General features: G+C 35.5%; 1 protein-coding gene across 11 annotated transcripts in view; it reads right to left on the bottom strand.

Annotated features, from left to right (window-relative positions):
• Positions 1 to 25,235, bottom strand: part of KCNMA1 (potassium calcium-activated channel subfamily M alpha 1) — a 511,181-nt gene that overhangs the window by 245,867 nt on the left and 240,079 nt on the right. For all 11 annotated transcript variants that reach the window (XM_059820930.1, XM_059820929.1, XM_059820934.1 and 8 more), the window contains one exon: positions 21,992 to 22,053. In XM_059820930.1, the coding sequence (XP_059676913.1) occupies positions 21,992 to 22,053 (62 nt within the window). The remainder of the gene's footprint in view (positions 1 to 21,991; positions 22,054 to 25,235) is intronic.

The following is a 25,235-nucleotide window of genomic DNA, read 5'->3' as shown; positions in this document are numbered from 1 at the left end:
CACAAAGGAGCGCTACAATGAGCAGAGGCTAGCTAAGTTGCTAATGAGTTAGTCTATGCCTCTCCAACAGTGCCAACAGAGTTCCTATGCCATCCTTACTAAAACTGAAATCTGACTTTCCACAGGAAAACCTCCTGGGAAACACAGATGTGTAAACAACATCTGTCCCACCTTTGGAGTGAATCCAAACTACTGCAGACTCTCTTAGCACCAGAGGGATATAAAGAGCAAATCAAACCAACTTTTATTTAGGTATTTGGATGATTTGGATGATTACCTATCTCAGTTCAAATGCAACGTATTGCTGAGCAAAATATTTTACCTTAACTAAACATTATAAATTTATTTTTCCCCATTTTTTTCAACCCGAACAATCTAGTGTCCATATATAAGAGAGATTGTACATTACCCTTAGACACAGAGGAAAAACAACACAATAATAATATGATATAAAAACAACCTGCAGTGTGCTTATGTAGCATACTGGCACCATATTAAAAATCATGCAATCTTTACAGACGAATAGTCTTGTAGGTTTTAAACCACACAGAGATGAAGTTTCACATCTCTACAAAATCAGCCATGAAGAATTCAGTGTGGTAAAGTCTCCCCTTAAGCTGATCTAGCAGATGTGGTTAATTTCTTAATTTCTGATAAAGAATTCATCATAAATGTAAGATGTTTGAGATAACTTGTAAATATTTCATTTTTGTGTCTTCACTGAGAAACTGATGCTGACATGAATGCTTATCAGCATACTACATATGTCTGTAAATAAGATGTAAAAGCTATATGTAAATACATGAATGATAGCCATATTTGGGATAGGTAAGATTTTGATGAATTCCAATTCACTCTACTCATCAACATACCTAATGTAAATTATATCTGTATAGAAAGTCAGTCTGTTGTAGATTACTTACTTGAATATTGATTTTACCTAAATTAATTTTACAGATGCCATCCATATACCTGACATTGCTGGACCCTGGAAAATTTAAGTATCTTGTCACTTTATAGAAAAAAAGAGTAACCATTACTCATTTTCCAAAAACCAAGCAGCTTTGGGTAATCAAGGTCACATACTTATGTGATTAATTCTAAAGTATCAGGTGAGGCAGATAGTAGAGGATGATTAAGAGAAAGAAGATAGCAGAAGGAAAAAAAAAGAATCTTATAAAAATAATGTCCAAACTCTTATTTTTGACAAGGAAATACAAAATGCAACCATATGGTTGAATAAAGGGGAAGAAGGGGGACACAGTGCAACATCTGGCAGAGATCAATAAACATCTCAGTTTTTGAAGAAATGTACATGTTTGTCACAGAAATTTCTCTCAAGTCAGTCTTCAAGAGATCAGAAAGATCTTTTCTAGGTTCCCCTTCCTACCGTGTCATTATTCTTTTGTAGTGTAATATCTCAGGGACAATATAGCACTAATGATAACTAGTGCCCACTGGTGCTATGTTACTGTGTAGTACTTGCGGCAAATCTTAAATACTTTTACACTTCTTTTTTGTTTTAATTGTCTTAGAGACTGAAATCAAGGGAAGTTCCGTATCACTACAAAAACGGAAAAGGAAGCAACCACAGATATGCGCAGAGTCATGATGAGGAATATAAAATAGATTCCCTTCAGTTCTTTGGGAAGTCCCAGCATTATTAGTGCCTGAGTAACCAGAAGAAAGGGAACTTTGGCTTCACTGACTCACATCAAGACGATCCAGCAATTATTTTTTTTTCTTTTGGTCCCGTTTTTAATCTGAACATTATAAAAAATCCCAAACACATTTATTTCTGTATTGATATAAATTCATTTCCTAACTACAATTACCTAATTGCTGCATACCTTTTCCTATGTTGTGTCTTTCATTCAGCAGCATCAAACTACAGGAATGAGTAAGTCTTACTTAAGCTCTCACTGCCTTACAGAAACTAAGACACAGAAATTAGGTTTTTTTCAACTCTCACATCAGGACTGAGGTACAGAGCTTAGATGTCCCACACTGAAGTCTCAGAGTCTTATCCTATGTACTTTATCTCCCAATTACAATATGAATAATATATATCATAAAAATCCAGAAAAAAATAATCAGAACAAACGAATAAAAAACCCACACACACCAGGGCTGGAAGCTAGATTTTTCTAGCATAACTTTTCCAATAAAGTCAATAGAAGCTACATATATTTGGCACCTCTGAAAAACAGGCTGTAAGCAGCTCGCACATGGTAATAACAGAAGTTTGTGACAGCGCTAAAATACAGTCCAGACCTCTGGGTTTTCTGTGATTCACTACTAGGCTGGTAATAGTAAAATAGGATCGGTGACATACCACAAGTAATTCTACAACATCTCCCTAAGTGCATAAGATGTGAAAATCATTTCAGCAAAGGTGGCCTTGTGCTGATTTCTGGCTCTGTGTTGAAACTATGTTGTATGGTCTTAAAGTAAAAAAAAAAAAAAAAAATTTGGTCCATGAAGTAACCACAGATGAGATTCTTAAAAAAATATAAACGAAAAAGTAATTCTATGAATCTTTAAGAGAATTTATGGCATTTTACAACAGTGATGAATAGCTGTTCAACCTACTGTCAAAGCCATAATTGTGAGAGTCAACAAGAATGTGTGGAAATTCTGAGTTCTGTGATGTTTAAGGAGAAAACGCTGGCAACAAAGCTCACTGATTTTTACCATGCTAACAAGGTATTAAAAAGTATTCCCTATATCCTGCCAGTATTTGTCCATTATTCAGTAGTTTCTGTTCACCTTACAATAGAAAGGGTCTGGACGCTCTTAGAGCTAGCATTTTAGTTTGGATCAAAACCATGTTTTTGAAGTTAAATCTCATGACCGTGCCTGCCTACCGAATTTTAGTTTCTATTGCAGAATAGTGTCAGAGCACACAAAGCAGATACCTTTACGATGAAACTAGGTAGGAGGATGTGCTCCAGGGACACACCTAAAAGCCCTCAACTGCAAAGGAATCTTTACTCCCTGGGAGTCGACTAGATCTAGTCTGAAGTAAACACCCTTCAAGGTACAGTGTGGACATAGGCTCCTCATCACTAATTGGTTCAGTCAAAGAACAAGTATTTTTGGGCAATTACTTGATAATGTAGACACAGCTTTTGTTTTCATGTTTGCAATTTTTATTTTTTTTATTTACAGACAAGTGATTTCTTACTCTGACAAGCATCGCTTAAAAGGTCAGGCATTCGAATCTGATTCATTTGCCATTTATTCCAGATGTACACTATGCAACATTTTTGGCTTCAGTAAAGTTGCTCCAGACTTGCATAGGTATGACAGAAGAATTAAACAGACTTTCTCCTAAGTTCCCTGCTACCTTTAAAAATCCCACTAATCCCTGCAGTGCTTATCCAGTACCCTTGTTCTCCTTTGTGCTGATGAATCTGCCATATGCTCTTGTTTCTGAAATGGATGACGTAAAGATTCTTTGAAGAAAGTGGATTTGCATTTGATACAGTCCTGGCTATCCTTACACAGATGCTACCAAATCCATTGACACAGAATATAGAGCTGCTATGACAAGCCAGAGGGGGAAGAAAAAAAAAGGGGGGTGGGGGGGGTGGGGTGGTGCAAAAAAAAAGCCTTCAAAAACTTCTCATGTTAAAAAGCTAGGAAAGTTTTCAGTTTCAAATGATTTGGGAATAAAATAATTGGCTACAGAAAAGCAATTTCATCCCTTGTTGATTTTCACTGACTTCTATAAGTTAAAACAAAAAAAAGAAGCTGTATTGTGGACAATTCATTTGCAATGTGCTAAGGAAAAAAATATGCTAATAAATTACTAACAGAAAAGCTGTTATGCAAAGACAAAACCTTTTCTACCTCAGTATGTCTTTCAATACATAGTCTCACTAAATGGCATGTATTTCATGGAGAAGGTCACCAAGATACATGTAGGAGAATAAGTTTGCTTATTCTACAGTTCTGGCAGCATACCTCATCAAAATATCATTTAGAATTCATCTAAAAAAGCTTTAGTGTTAATGAAGACTGCAAGAAAGGAAGAGTCCAGACAGATTTGCAAATCTTAATTTCTGGATGGTCAGACAGAGAACATACACTCTGTTTGTGAAAAAACCCCAAATTTTGGGATAGAAGTTCATTAGAGAAATGCTTATGATATCAAATTTGCTGAATAATTACACTTTCTAATCCGTTTTAAGAATTATTTATTCTGTCTGCATTTTATTAGTGTGTTTCAGTGCTACCATACCTACCTAATAACAGCATCACGGCATTAAAAAAACCCCTTCAACTTTGTTTCAAAGCCAGCTAATCCTATACATCTTTGTTTAAAATATTAGGTTGACAGAAAACAGAAACAAATGCCTCCCTCCTGCTTAAGGAACTCAGTAGTTTAAGTGGAATATAGACTCATTTCCATTTATGTCCTGGAAAATATATTCTGTCAGTGTTCACAACACTGTGACTTAGCAACAGTGTTTGGAGAACGGGAGGAAAAAAAAAAAAAAACGAAACAAAAAAATCCCCACCAACCCACACACCACACATATTCCAAACAATACTGTTTATATACACTGGTCTACATCCTATATTATATTCAGTGATGACTTGTATGAAATGATATTTATCTTTCTGAAGTTTAATAAAATGATTATTTATTTAGAGATTATACAGTCAAGCAGTATAAAATATCCTGAATTTACATATCATATTCTATGATTATGGAACTATGAATTTATTCTAAAAAAGAAAATCCACATCCAAGAAGAATAATGCCTCTTTCTAATGGTTTACAGAGCGTGTACTAATATTGTGCTCCCTTCTCTTTTACAGAGTTTTACAAGCAGACTTTTTACACACTTTTACAAGACTTTTACTTTTTCTTCATATTCTGTACATCCCAGGAGTTGTGAGACAAACTGGGAGAACAAAGAGAATATATAAGCAGCTACGGCAAAGTACTGTGCTGAGCTGTTCGCACAGACTATACAGATCAATTCAAGTTTTAAGAGCACATTTTCAGAAATGGGATTTCCATACATACACAGAAATATAAAGTATTATGTAATATGTGCTAACCTACACATATAATACATGAGCATGCATATAGCTGTCACTGGAGACAGGTTTCATTAGTTTGAAAGAAACTGAATACTGGGCTCCAGTTCAAATAATTAACAGCTTCTACAATAAGAACTAAAGGAAAAGTTTTCTTCAGACTAGTAGCATGATATTGGTTTTGTTTTGGCTAAATGGGCAGCAGTAAAAACAGAGAGGACTACATTAACTTTGCCTTTCATAAATAGCTGTCATGCCTTTCATAAATAACCAGAGGAGAATAAGAAAATGCAGAGTTTTCATTGAAACGAAGTACTCAATATCACTGACATATTAATGTCCAGTAGTATACAATTTTGACTGTAAAACTTTTTAACTGAAATGTTAGAAATAAAATGGAAATGCCAAAGAGTTCAGAAAACAAAGTTGCTACAATGATTCAGTCTAAAAACTTGCACTATTTTAAGAAACTGAAAATGAGCTTAATAAATTCAGTTAATACAAAAAAAAAATAGAGAAGATTAAAATGTGACTTGCACATGCCTAGAGATATCTGTACAAAATATTGCAGTGGAAAGATCACTAACAGGAAAAAAGGAGGTAAGTGGAAGATGAAGCCAAACGTTTGGATTGAAAGTTAACATACTTTTTTAACAGCAAAGTCAGTTAACCAGTGCAATTAGTTCTCTAAGTAAATGGAAGACTTTGTATCGCGTCACATCTTTAAAATGAAGTCTGAATATCCTTCTCACCAGAAGATACTTGTTTAAAGCAAAATACCGTAGGAAATGCTGTCTTAAGAAATGTGACAAAATTATCACAACAGGCCCTTTGGCTTAAATTCCAAAACCAGTGGTATTTCACAATCTCATTTAGCCTTTTTCCCAGTCTAAACCCACAGTAATTAAAGAAAAAAAACTATTTAAGAATTCCTTAAAGTAAGATATCACAATATCTTCATATGCTTTCAAGCATGAAATGAAAAATGTGAAATATGCCATAATTTTATAATAGATAAGCAATCACCAATAGCAGTCAACAGGAATTTAATTCTTAGCTTTATTTCTGCTTTATAAAATTTTCAAAAATCAGTAAAACAATAAAATCCATTTTAACTGATGTTTCTTCCACTTAGAGTTCACAGTTCAAAGAATTTCCCCAGTACCCTGTTGCAAATTAATTTTAATTAAGGCAAGTCAACATAATACTGATTTTCACTATTTTTTTTTCACTTTTATTCTACTCTCTTTCTTAATTTTACACAAAAGGTTTGCAACACTTCAGATTACAGTAAAAGTGTAATACTGTAAAAGTGTTATAGGGCTTTCTACAGAGTAACTGATAATCTAACTGATACTCAGAATAGGTGAATTTTTATTACTTTTCTTTTTTACTCTGATACAAGTTTATGGATCCTAATTATTTCTCATTTGAATTTTACAATGACAACATAATGCATGTGACTGAACACAAAACTCAAATATAAGGTGAGAAAAATTAAGGTTAAAATTAAGTTATCAAAGAGCTTTACAACATTTTTTTTTAAGCATTAGTATTATTCAGAAAGATTATATGCAGTGAAGAATGGATTTTCTGTAAATAATAGTATACCAACTGTTGACTTCAGTACTGCCTTCTATTTTTTAAAATCTAATTCACTTAAGAGTGTTTTGATTAATATGACGATTTGTGAATAGCAGAACTAGTTATCTGAGTTCAGTTGCATTACGTGGACTTTTACACAGAATGAATACTGTTTAATAGTATAAATACAAATAATATCAAAACATACTCATATATTCAATACAATTTTATTCTTATAATTCCATTTTCTCATAGGAATAGATAGAAACTGAGCCATCTTTGTTGAAAAATGTTAATCTTTTTCAATAGAGATGGAGTATAATTAATAGAAATCTAAATAATTACATGTGAATAGAAAATTCCTTTGTTTGAGAAAACATTAAATTCAAAAGGGTAACAAGAACAACACACATGGCTGATGCAGTATCTTTTACGGCTATTAGCATCAAACTATCAAACTTGCATTGTCTAATGAATCTTACAGGTATCACACTGCCTCTAGCAAACATCTGCAATTTTCTGAATTATAAGAATTAATTATTTTATGGATGTTGCAAAGTAACCAGCTTGCATAAAATCCACTATTTCTAATGCTTATCAAAGTGCAGATCCTGTGAGAAAAACAAGTCTGCAAATCTCCAGAAAAAACATTGTATTGATACGGTTTTATATGCCATCAAATTGTTCCACACAAGTGGCTGTCCGTCATTTTTGAGGCCAAGTAATTCCCATCAGTACCAGATGAATAAACATGCCATAAGCTAACAATTTTGCTAAAGAACAGAGTCTGCCCCACTCTTTCCTATTGCACTAGATCAGACAAGAGTAATAAAAATTTTATGAGTGTTAAGTGAGCAAGATCTACTACAATGCAACAAATTGCTATTTTTAATGTTAATCACATTTGTATTTTATGCTTTCTATCTTATTGAGGCTTGTATAGGGTACCCTATAACATGTGCCTTATGCTGAATACAGCTGATCATTTGATCACTGTTCTCTTGCAGCACTCTTCCTGTATGTATTTCAAGTGCTTCACAAATAAGAGGATAATAATACTGTAATGCTCCATTACAGCTTTTCTTCTGTACACACTACTCAGATCTTACGATTCCCTTTGCGAAGCTGGTGTTCTGTCAGGTCTCAGAGGGTTTTAAAAAAAAGAAGAAAAAAAAAAAAGGTGGAATAATGATGTTCATTAAATTGCACCAGCTATCTAAGAAAGGCTCAAAGTGTTAGCAACGTATGGGGAAGCTGGGGATGCACACAGGTATCCATGTTCATGTATATGGGATCTCCTTTTTCTTTTTTTCCACTGTTGTTGGATTCCAGCTCCAGTATTTACTGAAGAGATAGCTTCTTTTTTTTTTTCCTAGTTGCTTAATTAACATGGCATAGTTAGCCCTGTGACTCTGTCAGAAATGACATATGCGTCAAAAGTGGAATGGGTGTCCTTGCTGCAAGGAATTCTATTTTTAAGCAGAAATGACTCATCAACTACTGGGGTGTCCCAAAAGCTACAATTTGTCAAGCTGTCAGGAGAAAAGGGAGGGGGGGAAAAGAAAAGGAAAAGAGGTCACATCTTTATTTGTATCTGTAGCTTGAAAAGCAGAGGGTAAGACTGATTGTATGTTCAACTCCACTCTGAAAGGCAAAATTCTATGCAAGCCATGTTTTGATAACAGCTATATGGTATCTGGTATTTTTAAAACCTCGTCTGGGTTATGTCCTCTTTTATATTAGATAGATTTGTAAATTTGTCCAGTGGTAAGGAAGACTGCTGTTAATTCAATGTGCACAACTAATTTGTCTACAGGGAAAGAAAGCACAGGATGAAATATTTGCAGATGCACCATCAGATGCTTTAGGATGAAACAAAAAAATGCAGAGATTCATTTGAAAGGAGGAAAAGGATGAAAACTAAAGAAAGGTTGTAACCTGTATATCCATTATATACTGGTGTGGTTTTAAAAATAATTTAAAATGTAATTTCAGAATAAGTTCTCACAGCAATACTGGAAACATGTCAAGCAGCACGGTATGACTTTGTAAAAATAGAGAAGCGAAACTGAGCATGCCATAAATGTGATCTATACAGTTTCGTTACACAAACTGACCTCCAAATTATTGCATACAGTAGTTAGTGAAAATAAACACAGGACAGATTTCCCGAGAACTTGTTCCAGTGAAAGCTACTGAAATCTAAGCTGCAATTAAATGCTAGTCTAAAATGTTTTTATCCGTATTTCTTAAGTTCAGATCCAAGTAATTATCAAAGGAATGTGTATGTAAGTATAATGGTGTCAATAAACTTATTATTTCATTGCTGCAGTAGAGACAGTACATTGTTATTCAGAGAGACAACCATGATTAGTAAGTTGTAACTTAAGCCACCAAGTAACAGTTTGCTCTTCAGATGCAGCATAACATGTAGTGCTGTAACACAAATATTAAATATAATTTTCAAAATAAACATAAATTTACAAGACTAGTAAACCACAGAATGAAAAAATTGAGAAGACGTATTGCAATCATTTTTTCATCCTATGGAAACACCATACAATTATTCCCTGATGCACGTTCTTCAGATTAATTTCAAGTGTCCAAGGGAGAAACTTTTCATATTATTATCTATGGAAGACAAGGAAAATACTAGCAGTAGCATCAGTCCCTGCCTTGGATGAGAAAAGAAATTAATAGACATGGATAAAAATTTAAAAAGGACATTGGTTCTGGGGTTTTCAGATAACAGAGATACTTTTATGACTCTGGTTTCACTGGCCTCACAGACCTATGAGTTCATGCAGCGATATGAATTGAGTATGGTATCAAAACTAATGCAAGATTTACGCAAGCAGGGCAGCAGAGGATGAACTACAGCACTTAAAACATATTTTAGAAGTATAGTTTTCTAAACATGCCTGATTATGCGTGACATCTGCTCTGAACCTTCAGGTCAAAGAACGACTTTGCTTACTCTTGCACAAATCAAACTTTGAGATCTTGCCCTACTAATGGAATTTAGAGCAGATGGGGACAATCTTCCCAAAACAGAGCTAGAAAGCAAGGAAGACTGCCAGGAATCAACTAGAAGCAGCTGTCAATTTACAGTCCTTCTTCACCCTGATGTTTAACCTGATGCCTTTTGATTTCTCTACACAAAAGCAGTAGCAATTCATTGGGAAAGAAAGATGCGGTTTGGAACACAGAAGTGTTGCATACCAGCCAGTGGTATTCAAATGCCCTTTATCAATGGGCACTTGCTTGGAGAAAAACTGCCAGGTGAGGCAACAATCTGCTATAGTCTTTGTCAAGCCACTGTCTTTCCCCCACCCCTTAAACGAGCTCGGGTATCCCACATAAAGCATAACAGCATCCAAAAACCAAACCAAACAACAACCAAACAAACAAAAAAAGAAAAAACTTTTTCTTAAATACAGCAGAGACAAAAGAATTTGACTCACAAGCAGATTATAACATAGATGTGCGAACCTATACTTTTAAATCTACTTACAGACAGCCCCAGAACCACCAATATAAACTTTCTTGCCATGAATGCCATTTCTCATGAGATGACAGAACTGACTTGCAACACAATAAGGGAAAAAAGAATTTTCTACCTGTTGGTACTACATACTTGTTGGATTTGTTGTTCATTTTCAGACAAGCTATAAAATGCTAACATCTAATATCAAATCCTCAGCAGCATTCCTGTGTCCCTACACACAGCCTCTGGATTAAAAAAATTAAAAATTTAAAAAAAAAAATTCTCACTGCTTAGCTACACTAAAAGACCAAACTCTTATCTGAGTAATTGTGACCTTGAACTGCAGAGCAACATGTTATGCAAAGAGAGCCTGCCCTGGGCCAAAAAGGATCACACATCTTCATAGAATCATAGAAACGTTTAGGTTGGAAAATACCTTTAAGATCATCAAGGCCAATCATAAACCTAACCCTGCTAAGTCCACCACTAAACCATGTCCTCTAAGCGCCTCATCCACACATCTTCTAAATATCTCCAGGGATGGTGACTCAACCACCCCCCTGGGCAGCCTGTTCCAATGCCAGACAACCCTTTCAGTGAAGACGTTTTTCTTAATATCCCGTCTAAACCTCCCATGACGCAACTTGCAGCCATTTCTTCTTGTCCTATCACTTGTCACTTGGGAGAAGAGACCAACACCCACCTCTCTGCAACCCCCTTCCAGGTAATTGTAGAGAGCGATGAGGTCTCCCCTCAGCCTCCTCTTCTCCAGACTGAACAACCCCAGTTCCCTCAGCCGCTCCTCATCAGACTTGTGCTCCAGACCCCTCACCAGCTTTGTTGCCCTTCTCTGGACACGCTCCAGCACCTCCTTCTTGTAGTGAATGGCCCAAAACTGGACACAGTCTTTGAGGTGCTTGGATCCATTTCAGTCTTTTGAGAGTCTCTGAGTTTATAATCATAAATAATACACTGTGTTATGAAAGGTGAGGCTGTTAAATGTTAACTTTTTATCAAGAGTATTTTATAGGCAAAAAATATTTTCGTAAGATTGAAATCCTATAGATACCCTTGCTGCTCTGCAGGCTGAGATCCTCAGAGCAACAAAGTGGTCTTCTTTTCCTTTCAGTGTCCCAGGCCATACAGTTACCTTTACATTACAGAAGACGTAATAATCAGATAGTCCAACATCCTACCAACTAGAGTATCACCAAGTACATGTACAACTGAGATACCAGGTATTTTATTTTCTTCAAAGCTCCTTTTGGTGGAAATTCCACAACCATTCTAGGTTATCTTTTCCAATATTTCACCACTGTCACAGCTATCAAACGTTCCTTAAGATCAAAACTAAATCAGCAAAGTTGTAAATTATACACATTTTACAGTTTCTCCAGACACCATGGAGATGACCTTTGGTTACCCTTCCATTTACATATTGGAATGGTGCCATGCCTGTCCTCCCTACATCACAAGGTGGAAGGTTTTTTTGTTCCCCAGGCTGAACAAATCCTTTTCCAACAACCACTCCTCATTCCTTTAACTTATCTGTCACAAGAAGTTTCCTAATCTTTTCATCATTTCTGTTTTTCTCCAGACTCTCTCATTAATTTGTCTACATATTTCCAATATCATGGTGTAGAAAAAGAAGCATGCTTTGAGCCCTTACCAAGGCTTAAGCTATTCTACTAGTGTTAGTCTAGACATTTCACTGCTATGAAATTTTTTTTCCTCTCCACAAAGAATATGAAGCCAGGTTTTAGTGTAAAATCCAGCTCCTTTGAGAAAGCCTTGTTATGTAAATATAGCTACCAGGCTATTCAAATTAGACAGCACTTAATTTAGAGCTGAATTTCCTCCATTCATCCTTAAAAGAGATTAAACCAAAGAAAGCACCATGTTGTGCCTTCCTGCAAACATGCCAGTGATAAAGATTTTTGTCTGTATCAAAACCAAATTTCTGGCTATTCAGTACAAATTGGAGATGGAAAAACTAATGGCAAACAGCTTCAAAAAACCACTAGCAAATTCCATCTAGCCCTTAAAAAAAATATTTGATACTTGAAATACAATACTCTCATTTGTCCAGATAATATTCTAAGAGATGCTGAAAGTTTAAACCATGTAAGTATTGGCTCATGAAAAATGAGGACTTACCTTCTTGAAGATCTAACCCTTAAGCCTGCTATGTTCAGTATAAACATTATTAATTCAAGTGACAGATGTTTACATAGAGGTCTATCTAGCAACATTTTCATACAAATAAGTCACTAAGTATCCCTACATGTATAAAGTTTTGTTATTTAAAATTACTGACTTCTTTTTGGAATGACAAAATGGTACAAGCTTGAACTTCAGTGATTCCTTAGCATGCAACCAGCTGCAGCTGGAAAGCAGCTTTGCAGAAAAGGACCTGAGGGTCCTGGTGTACAAGTTGAATATAAGCCAGCAATGTGCCCTTGTGGTAAAGAAGGTCAGCAGCATCCTGGGCTGCATTAGGAAATGCGTCTCCAGCATGAAGACATAGACATACAGGAGTGAGATCAGTGATGGGCCACAAAGATGATTAAAGGACTGGAGCACTGTCATGTGCAGAGAGCTGGGAGAACTGGAACTGTTTTGTCTGGAAAAGAGAAGGCTCAGCAGGATCTGATCAACATGCACAAATACCTGATGGAGCTTCCTTTAGGACTAAAGAAAACAGAGCCAGACCCTTCTCAGTGATACCCAATGACAGGACAAGAGGAAATTATATTAGCTGAAATACACAGAATTCCAATTAAACATAAGAAAAGAAACAACATTTGACTGTGAGGGCAATCAAACACCAGAACAGGTTGCCCAGAGAGACACTGGAATCTCCATCCTCGGAGACAATCAAAATGGTACTGGACACAGTCCTGAGCAACCTGCTTTAGGTAACACTGCTTGAAGCAGAAGAGTTGGACTAAACAATCTCTTGAGGTCCCTTCCCATCTCAACAATTCAGAGATTCTGCATCAAGACAGCTGAAATAAAGTTACATGTTGAAATATAAGCTTGTTCGTAAAATACTGAAAACAAACCAAATAGAAGATGATAACGGCTTGTTTCCAGACTGCATATACAAAACAGATGTGATTTATGCCACAAATTTATTGATTTATCATTTTTAGATGTTTTCCAGAAATTTCAACCTTACTGAAATGTTGTGCAAGGCCTAAAACTGAGAAAATTTATCCCATTGCAATTTATCACATCATCAAGGTTGTGTGTAATGATTAATAAGAATTTCTGTATAATTCCAAGGAGTAAAAACAGTAACCAGAAATTTCCCCAGAGCTTGATTTGCCAGTTATTATAGAAGAAAACTTCTACAGAAGTGCAAACACTGAGCTAAGAGATGGACAGCACATAAAACACGCGTCTAATGTCTACAGGTATGCCTCACTATATCCATCTTTTTTAATAATTCAAGAAAGAGAAGAGCTATAATGATTGGTTGCTGTATCTCAAGGGACAGATTTCTACCAACAAACCTAGAAAACATACCGTCATAACTTATTCCTTTGTCCTAGACAGCTAAGTGCATACTAACACATGGTGGATCATTATCTGTCGTGTCTTCCCACCCCCCCCCCCATTGTGGCTTATTTCTTTTGCTTTTTGCCTTATAATAATCATATTATTGTTGTTGCTGGCTTTCACTCATAATTAACACCATCTGTACCTAACAACAGCCTTCCATCCTTCTGGTATTCAAATGCTTGCAGAGGCCATGCACTGCATTGCATACCTACTTGGCTTCAACTGTAGCATGCTATTATGAAAGCAATGAGTCTTAGCTATGGACATTTTCCCACGAAATTTTGCAGAGCAATGAAAAAAAAATTATGTTCATTGCCACAAATTAAGCTTTCTTCTGCAAATCGCTTTTCAATTAAGCCAACAATGGTGTACACTTAGTTATCTATTACAAACACAGTAAAGATAAAATTAGCCCTTACTTATTACTGAAAATCTTATTTAATTCTGTATCAGTTTAAAGTGTGCTGACAGAGTCTTTATAAACCATACATTTTGTCATTTGCCAAGAATCAGCAGTAGGAACAGCTGAAGTTGTATTTCTGTTACAATAGTAAAAACCAAGTGACTTGAAAGTAATGACTTGAGAAATTCATTTACCTATTTAACACAAACTCTTTTATATCCAAAAAATGACACCTACCACTCTGACTATTGAGTAGTTAATAAAACTAAGAGGTGTCTTTAGGAATTAACTCTATTTTTCCCTCTTTTTGTAAAGGAGGGGTGGGGAGAACAAATACAACTGGATTTACTTCAGCATGGGACAAAACTTATCAGCCCACAGAAATGGCCGGAAACTGCTGCAGTATTAACAGAATTAGAATGAACAAAAAAAATCAAAATTGACAAGGAGACTGGCTGCAGGGTACCATGGGGGATTTGGATAGTCTGCATGAGACTGTGTGTATTATTTCCCAAGAATTCTCATTATGGAGGGAATAATACTGTTTTAATCTACTTGCCAAGATACAGACCATTGTAATTTTAGCAATTTGAGCAATGGTAAGTATCATCTAACAACATTTCCTTGAACCAGATCCCAGAATTTAAAGTCATCTTCTTCATCTCTCTTCATGCATCATGAAAAAAATGTATATATACTAACTCTAATGTGTACTTAAAGTATGAAGGAGTGCTCCAGTGACCACTTAGTGGGGGTTAATGAGTGTAGTAAGAGAAAGAGTTTTATAAACATAATTAAAATATTTTTGCATGAGTAAATTTCACTATAAGTAGGAAGGGTTGACACAAAGCTTAGAGTTATTTAAGCCCTACTTACTTAATTCCTCGAATATGAAGACTGAAATGCTATGTCGAATCTGTATGCATTCAAAATACAGGTAAATGCAATACTTAAGAGTTAGGAGCCTGAACTGCAAGAGATGTCCTCAGCAAAATGATACAGCATAGCTCTAGAACTGTTTACTGGAGCAGAAAATAGCATTTTTTTAAAACGGCAAGACATGTAAATGTAAATGAAAAATACATTCACATCACTTAAAAAAATGAATCAAACTGTAACCTGAAGCTTATAATAAAATTTATTAGAATATTTTGTGAAATAACAAAAAATGCTGAACTTTCTCTAAGAACTGTATTTCTGATCATCTTAGACACATCTTAAGTTTTTCACACATCAGGCCACTGGGATTCACTCAAAATTCAGATGTAACAGCATTGAATTGTTTGATTTACAATTGAAATTTCAACTGCTTTGTCCCCTAAAGGCCACAAAACTGAGAAAGAGTCATCAAAATGTTCTGCAGATTAGTCCAGGTGATGTGGAAAAGCTGACTGATTTGTAATGAAAATGAGATTGGTACCTAATAATAATTAATTTTTTGTGTTTACACAGACTTACTGAAATACTCAGTTAAACTTCATCCCTCACACATATCTGTAAATGGGGTAACACAGCCTAAACAAACGAGAGGGATGTGAATTCTCAGGAAGTGACAGTCTGTCACAGTTTTAAATAAATAATCCTCATCAGGCTTGTATTTCTACACAACATTTTGCTACACTAAATCAAATGTCTTTCACAAGACAAAACGGCAGCAGTAGCAAACAATCAGCAAAACCAAACTTAGTACACGATCACAACTTATCCTCAGATATTCCCACAGAATAACAGAGTTCAAAAGGACTTGAAATAAAAGGCCACTTACGAAAAAAAAATATTTTGCTTGTAAAACATTCCAAGAGAACTTGCTAATGACACTTTTCTCCTTGTGCTGTCAGACAGGGAATTCCTCAAATAGAATATTTATTTCCAATGCATCCTTCCTAATCTGTTCCCATACAATGGCAAAAAACAGTGCGAATCCTCCAGAACAAGAAACCAGACTTTTCATTTTGCATTGTTTTGTTAAGAAATTTTCTGCATTTCCAGCTAATATTGCTACTAAGCAAGTAGGTAACTAAGACTTGCTTCATTCTAAATAATAAAGACAAGGCCAAAAAACTGAACTGAAAGGCACCACAGGAGATAGATGAAGCTCAAGAAAACTGTATTCCATGAAGGAATGACAATCCTTTCTAAAAGTCACCCACATATAGAACAGAACACAAGAATATAATTTTTCTAAAAGTCACCCACATATAGAACAGAACACAAGAATACAATTAATATACCATTAAGTGAGAGGGCATTTTTATGCAGTGAAATATGTATGTGGATACTTTATATATATATCTCTCTCTCTCTAATAAAAGCCAGACAAAAGAATTAATAATGATGCACTAGTCAGAATGTCAGCAGTTAAGCTGCAGACATGACGAAGTAGCTCAAAGATTTTTTCTTTTTTCTTATAATTTATTTGATTAATGTTTGAAATTAACTTTGTGGTTCATTGTCAAAGAACACTACCTCAATAAACTATATCCTAGAACAGAGCTGTAAAGATAACTAATCTGATCAAATAAAACTGTTTTAAATTGCATTATCCCATTGTCTTCAGGGATTAATTCACAATTAAGGCAATCCCAAATAGGCCAAGCTCTCACACTCCCACAGAGCAGAGGATGATCAGTGTCAATCAAACCTTAGTTTGTGGTGGCTAGAAGTACATCTTTGTGCTCTCCTGTCATAGCATTGATGAAAGGTGCAAGAAGATGAGGAGGATATGCAGGGTATTTTCTGATAGTTTTAAAAACTTGGAAAGCTTTAAGGAAAGTCTAGAATAGACACATTTGCAAAAAGCACAAAGCTCATTTTAAAAAATTAGGTTAGAAATCAAGCTATGAATCAGAACAAAGTCATTTTCCTTATGGTATACTTAAAACAAAGTTGGCAGTATTCAGGTTCCCTGGAGGTCAGATCTAGACAAATGGGATTTTATACAATCAGTTCGCAAAAGGAGCAAGTACTTCTGAAATCTTCTCAGATACACAAAGATATATAGAACATAAAAAAGTAGAGTTGTCTATAAGTTTAACTTTTTTATTTTCCATGTATAAAAAGAAATAAAGCTGCCTGATTAAGAACGCAACAGTTGAGAACAAGCTCAGGGCTCAGCATGAACCTGTAAGTCTGTGTGTATATTTGTATAAATCTTCCTATTCACAGTGCCAGTTATTCTTAGATCCAGCTGTTTTACACTCATTGCCAGATGGCACTTTTATGTACAATTCTAATCAAGTATAATATGTGGCACAGTATTGGAAAAAATTAGCTATTTAGGAATAACTACACTGGTGCCTCTGAAAATACAAACAAATCCAAAAAGCTAATCTGAAAAACACATGTGAGTAGGACATATAAGTTGTGAGAATTTTTGTGTTTTCACCTTGACATTGATGGGCTATATTATTTCTACACTGACATCAGTTTTTAGTGAAGGGACTCCAGTAAATGAGGTAAACTTCAAGAGACAGGACAGTAATAACTGGTCATTAGAAAGCAAGCTCTTTGGCAAAAAAAAAAAAATTCTGTGCCTGAAAATCACAGCTTATATCTATGGTTGCATGTTACATTGTATTGCACCGCAGAAGAGAAAACAGAACCGGAGTAGAAAAGGGTATTCCCATCATAAACAGTTTCCACGCTACTGTCATTACAAGATACAGAAAATGGGAGCCCCGAGTTACCGGTTTAGTGGGAAATTGAGTTCTCTGCTAGAGCTTTCACTGACCATGACTAAAGATGATCATGGCAAGAAAATGTTATTCTCTACTCTGCTCAGTTCACTAATTCAGTATGATATGCAGAGGTCAGAATGACAAATGGAAATTAAAATAGGCAGTTCATATTAATCCTGATGTAAAAAAAACTCAGAGAAGTACTTCTATATGTATTTGTTAAAACGCCTTTTACATGCAGAAAAATAAACAGAAGTGGATGCAGGAAGGTTGTGAAAACTACTTATAAAAAAGCATGGAAAAGAGAAAGTACTGGCAGACATCAAGCTCTCTATTCTACTGCAGCACATTCAGCAGACTCTAAAGAACCATCTAAAGAGTGCACATCAAGTCAGATTTTCCTCTTAAGAATGAAGGATAATTCCATTATTTCCTTACCTTGAAGAATTAAATGATGAAAAATTTTAAAGGTAATGAATTCAAAAAGAACCATCATTAGGATATATCATGCTATTCTGTACTAAAGTAGATCACTTTCTTAATCAAAACTCTTCTAAGTAACTGCTTATGACTTCATTGAAAGTTCTGCTTTTATTCAAACTAAAAATGGAAGATAGACATTAAAGTGAGTGAATCTCTAAAAATAAAAATGTAATTATTTGGTTATTTGTTACCTAAAGATTAAAACAATTATGTGGGTGATATTTATAATATCTCTTTGGCAAATGTTTCACATTTAACTGCTATATTCCAGTATTGTCCAAGAAAACAGTATTTTATGAATGAGATTCTACAAACAAAAGAAGGAAGCAGTGTAGTCCTTAGTAATAAGTGAAACATTTCCTATCAGGATGTGACTCGATTTAATAGACAGGGATGCCAAGATAGTAATTCCTCTGCTGAATAAATTCCCAGTTAAAGGACTGAAATCTGCCATCAGTTGCTACCGTGCATCACTGAAAGTGTACACATTCACTTTAAGGAAAAATGTTCTATACACATCTTGTGGTACTAGGAGATAACAATTCAAGCTGGTGGCTTGTAAAAAATAGAAGCATTGAATAAACAACAGAATAATCTTAATGAAGGGTATTGGAATAATCCCTGTAGTTTTCAAAATGAATAACCTTCATTCTTTCCACCCAGGATAATTACTTCTGTGATTTTGTTTAGAACCTTTCTTAAAAGGTGAGTTAAGTACTGCCTTTTACTAAGAAAAGTCAATTCAGATTAAAGCAGATGTACTGGATCACAACTATGCCTATATTTGGTAATGGAGTATGGTGCAGAGATCCCTAAGAACCAGCATTAGTACAGACATATTGTATAGCAATACAAAACTGCTTAATTGGCTCTGCTGAGATGTAGGACTAACTGGTATGGAGGATACTATGTGGATTAAGCTGCATTATTTTCTGACCTCAGATCTCTCCAAATAGCATTGCACTGGACATACCATTTCAAGTGGTACTAGTCTGAGAGACTGTCTGTTAGAGTGATGAACTGGGTAGCATAGAAACGCTCTTAGTTTACCCTCCTCTCACAGCTGTGATGGCATCTATTTTGCCTCCAGTCACCTTCCCTATACCATGAATATACCAGAGGGAGCAATGGGTAATATCTTCAGTATGAGCCTTACTGAATACCTCAGTGTCTTCCACTGGAAGGAATCCTTGCCTGACAAAACTCAGTAGTCTTTCCACTCTTTCCCCTTCCTTCACTATCTAAGAAAGTGGTGGTGTTATTCCCATCTTTCTTCATGCCCTTTATGCATGAAGTCATGTAGGATTCCTTTGTGGACATACCTGCCATTGCATCTGCAAATCTACTGACAGATTAAGAGTCTTGGGATGAATAGATCACTGGCATTTTGTTTTAGACGAATGCTTAAATTAGTACTCATCAGCTTTGTATTGAAGACATGATTTTTGTCAATCTATGTGTAAGGTCAAATGACAGCTAAGTGTCTATGGCACAGGCAGAATACAACAGCTATAGAACGCACTGTCAAGGGAAAGCACACAATGGTATATGTCACTATCTGTCTGGTGTGCACACTAGATCATGTTTGTCTCCACCACTCCTGGCTAAGCCATAGTCTGTTGTTCCAGTTATTTTGTTGAGGATATCACAAGCCTTCCTCTCACCCTACCTTCACCATTTCCTGTCTGACCAAATTTTAAGAGGAATTACTTTTACTAAACATGCACTTGGGGATCTTAAATAGACTGATATTTCACTACATTTGATTCCACATTGCTGAAATGGAAGTCAGGTCAGCTGTTAATACAGAATAAAGCAGAACTTCTCACTTCAGGGATATATCTGGGGAGTTTCTAACCTGAATTAAACTACTAATGAGTATTTATATATAAAAAAAAAAAGGACAATGACTTATGTATGGGAAGAAAGCAGGGTAAGAGAGAAGGAGGAGAAAAAAAAGGAAAAGCATGCAAGTAGAGTATATTACTTGAGGTTGCTTTATTTAAACTGCAGCTGGGAGTTAAACATTGGCTGAAAACCCAGAGAAACCTACAGTTAAAACACTTTTCTATCCCCATTGACAGAACAGCCAAATAAGCTGGTAGCAGTACATGGATTAGGTAGCCCACAGAAAGCTTAAGCACCCCAGAGAAGTCTTGCATGTTGTCAGTTTTGCTCTCCTTGAGGGGGGGGGGTGTGGCGGGGAGAATATCAAACAAAGGCTTCTAGAATGCAGTGCCTAAAAATAATTATATAATCCATTAGTTTCACAAAAGACAATTGCCATGACAAATAGCTGTATTTTCTTGGCCTGGAATTGAAACGTAAGTGGAAACAGCTTTTATTCTATTTGACACTTTCAACTTGGATATGTTGGGCACCCAGAAGCTTTGCCATTGTGCTTTAAAAAGTTTTAAAAAAGATCTTTAGAAAAGCACCACCTTATGTGCTTCAGTGGTCACGTATTAAAAAAATTAATGAGAACGCTCACTGCAATGTTAAGAAGGAAAAAGTACTGTCCTCACTTCAAAGGAGCTCAAGATAGAACTTGAGTTTTCCCACCACTTGGCTCCTCTCCAAAAAGAAAATCTCTACGTTAGTTATTTGTGTTATGCTTGACACATCCAGGCTACAAAGGTATGGCTTGAAACTCAAACGATACAGAGCTGACATCCATGTATTCAAGAATGCCTTTTGCTAGTGCTACCACCTACCTAAATATCAGTATGCACAGATGTCAACAGTGAAGTGTCTGATTTTCTGAGTCACATAGGATTGTTCCAGAAGATAACTGCTGCCATTACAGACAGCTAGGCTGGCTCATATGGAGTGACTCCAGCATACTATCTTAACCATTGCAGTAACGGCAAGCCTAAAACTAATTTGGAGAAAAGCAGCAAATATGTAGTCCTAGAGCTTTAAAACGCTATTAATACTTCAGAGTATCATTCTCCCAAAATAACTGGATTCAACACAATAATATTCTATTAAAACCCTTTTGATTAGTTTCTTCTGTGTTAGGCTACTAATTTGCCTGTTACATCACTGACAGTGTCCAGCTTGATATGAAAACAAGGGTGGAGTTACACTAGTTTGTATCAAATCATCACATACCTCAAAAGGTCAGGATGAAACTTTCTATTGCCTGGCCAAAACTACAACACTACATGATAATGTTGGTGTAAATCTAAAAAATATTGAGATACTCTGCAGGTTTTTTACTGGCTCCCCTTACCTTGGGAGAAATCTATCAAATCCAGGAATTGGAAATCTGAACAGATATGCAAGATATAATCCTCATACTAATTCATTCAGTGTTTTTCAGAAGTGTTCTTGTCAGTGTCCTAAGATACTTTTTTTCTTCTGCAAACTGTAATTTTTTGGCAAATATTCTTCCCCTGTATTTCTTATCCTAGTCTTGAATTTGAAAGATCCTACATATGCCCAATGAACATAAAAACTATAATTTTGCAACAGTATGTATAATCTTACCACACAAAAGTAGTGTTTTTCTCTCTATTCATTCTACAGATCCAATGTGACTGTGTTCAATCTAGTTTGTATAAGATCTTTTTCTCATTCTTGAGTTATTTCGGTAGACCATGCACTATTATAAAGTTCTTCGCACTCAGGTGATGAGACCAAGCACTGATTTGAAGTAGATGAATGCATCAATTTAAAGATGTATAATTGCTGCAGGAAAGGAGGGAAAGGAAAATGTACTAGAATACTCACTTTGATGAATCTATGAAGTATATTACAAGAGCACCAATACTAAGAGCGAAGACTAAGACAACCTACAAAAGAAAAGAAAAGTCATTATTTAACAGTGTTAAAGTGAAACATTTATTCTTTTACACACAAAAAAGGAAAATAAATCATAAACTAGTATTTTTTTTATTTCAGCTGTCATTTTCTTTAGTAAGCTACTCCTACTTGAATTTCAAACACTATATATTAACATTTCTTTTCTTGTATTGAAAAAGAGACACAACCAAGTTGAATCCTAGCTCAGGGAAACCCAGTATATAATTAGGTCCTAGAGCCTAACCTCTGCTAAACTATGTTCTTCAATTTCAAATGGCAAGTAAACCTACTGCATGGCATTCAAATCACACTATAGCTTTATCAGACCTATCCTTCAGGACTGCAGTAGGTTTCTGCTCATTGGTAGGTAAACCAAGAGTGATGACAGATTAGACTGAATTTCCATTTATTGTTGTTTATGGTTGTAAAATCCACAGGATAAGCATAAGGCTGTGTAAAAATATGTGTTTACACTGCAGTCCTGTCCATTGAGACTACAGTTAACTTTCAAACAGGTTAAAACAATAGCTTGGTGCAGCATGTCCTGATACAATGAATACATACCCCGGGCACCTTGCAGTCCCAGTGTTTTCACCCCTGTAAATCTGTTTTGAACCAAATCATTTTGTTAGGTCTAGCATCCAGCCCTTATTAACAAGGTAGAACTTGCTTTTCTGGCTAGTGCAGCAGAAACAGGACTAATCACATCTCTGTCTGTCTCCAATTTCTTTTTTCTGAACATAAAGCCAATACAATTGTCTGTTCTACTGGTTCCCAAAGATTTTCCAACATTGTGGGAAGATTTAGATTCACATCCTACCCAAAGTAGGTCTGCATCTACAGGACAGCATAACTGAAATTTCTGCACTCAAATTTTGGCTTGAAGAATCATGATGTACACAATAGTTTGTGTACCCATTGTGACTTAGATTTCTGATATCCTTACTCTAGGTTTCTGTCTCTTGAACAATGCCATCCACTGGGTAATTTGGAATCTGAAAGCACAAACCTCATAAGCTATTTTTTGTATCTTAGAACACAATTCTTCTGGAAGAAATCAGAAAAGATTCCTGTCTTCTGCACTCAGGATGGGAAACAGATGGAAAATTATGTCTCCTGCAACTCATCTGATCTGCTGGTCTACAGAATCAAAACAAAATGTCCCTTAGTCTTCTGGCAGGCACATCTCAAGTAGCTGCTTAGAAGTCACACACCTTAAAATAAACCCAGAGAACTGATTGCTCAGGATTGGGTAAACCAGGGTACTAACTAAGGGGATATGCAGCTCTTCAAACTGCCAGATAAAACAAAAACTTCTTAGGTCAGAAGTGGCTAAAATTTAAGACACTATCTAAACAACTGCATGTGTAAAATAAACTAGTGGTGTCATTCCACTTCTGACTGAGCAGATTTATTAAACTGTATGAATACCATAACTAATGCATACTGCGACCACTATTGCTACTTTTGTTAATAATCTCAACTGTTCAAGCAACAGATGAGCACTGAAACAAAAATTTCTTCATTCAATACAGGCTTCAGACCTTTTTCTGAAGCTGCCATATTAGGAAGGAGCCTGACAATCATAGTGCAAGCAATACCAGAGAATGCACAATGTGTTAATTCTAAGTAGACTTACTGAAACAACAATGTAGAAGTTTCTTTACTCTCAGCTATGACTCAATGCTGTAATGGCAGTATCTAAAGCAAGGTATAATTATGTAACCAAACTGGAGCTCTGCAGGGCCAAAATCAAACATACACATATTTTCCAATAAAAGAAAGAAAATCATTAATTTCTTAATACTATGTAATCACTACAACTTGTTAAAAAAATTCTATTCAACTGAAAATTTATATTAAATTTTCAATCCTTTTAGATCTTACTGACCATAACTTTTTGCTTTGTCAATGTCTGAGAAAGAGTATTTTGCCTGAGTACAAGTACCTGTTGTCTTATCTGATGCATTATCACCCAAATCAGTGAGATCTGTCAATCAAATTCAAGGACTGAAACATGAAACCCTTCAAATAACATTTTTACTACCTAAGTCCAATATAACGTTGACATCTAGAGTTTGAATCTTCTTTCATTAAACTACATTATGGATCAGATGTGTACAGGCGTTGCAAGGTGAAATAAGCTATTAAATCCATATCAACTGGTAAGAGTCTCACCATCTCATAAGAAACTGATGTGGTGAATAGAACTTGTGGATTGTCACCTGGCAATATACCCTGAATTATGATTAGCAGTGATTTCAAAGCCTGTTTTTCTCCGAATTGTTACTGGGAATTAAATTCACCATGCACGCCCTGCGCCACCTCTTGCAGTCCAAGCCACACACAATCACAGTTTGGATGTGAATCACACCTGCTTCATTGGCTAGCTCTAGAATTATTTATTATCACTACATTTCAAGGGAAGTCTTTATATATTTTTTTAAAAACAAAGTTAACCAAGGTGCTGAGAGTTCTGGGAATACAGTGCTTACATTTTTGGTGAAAATTTTATTTTGACCCAAATGAGTTTTAAACACAGGTATGGTTTACATGGTTTAAAGTCAGGTATTAATGGTGATGTTTTAGCTTGCATTCTGTGGAATCATTTATATACTAATAGCACCATCAAAACCACTATTAAATACAGGTATCTCCTTAAAAAAAAGAACCCAAAACCAAAGGAAACAACTCAACAAACCACCCACCAAAAAAAAAAACCCAAAAAACCAAAAAAATCCCCAAAATCGAAACAGCAGATTCACCTTATAGCAAGAGTTTTGAGCTGAAGAATGCTTACATGACCATTTATTACTGAAAATGAAATTTGATAAACTAAACTTGTAAACTGTTTGGGGCTCTATAACACTCATCTCATTATTTCAAATTTTGCAAAGTACACAAGTAAAGCTGGACCTTTTTTTTCCATTTCACATAGCGAGTCTTAGGTCACGGCATTCAGTCATTGTCTACTAGCCTAGAGTCCTCTAGAACAAAACCAGCATAACTGTTTACCAGCCTTGCATTTCACTTATATCCAATCCCTTAATAATCCCCATTATGCTGCTTAAATAATGTTATATAGATTCTGGGTAAGATCTTCCAAGACACTTAAGGAATTTAAATGTTCTATGACAATTCATATAACTGACACTAAAATGCAAATATCTAA

This window comes from Gavia stellata, chromosome 9 (assembly GCF_030936135.1).
Source record: "Gavia stellata isolate bGavSte3 chromosome 9, bGavSte3.hap2, whole genome shotgun sequence".
Taxonomy (NCBI): Eukaryota; Metazoa; Chordata; class Aves; order Gaviiformes; family Gaviidae; genus Gavia; species Gavia stellata.
This window is presented reverse-complemented; position numbering and strand designations above follow the sequence as displayed.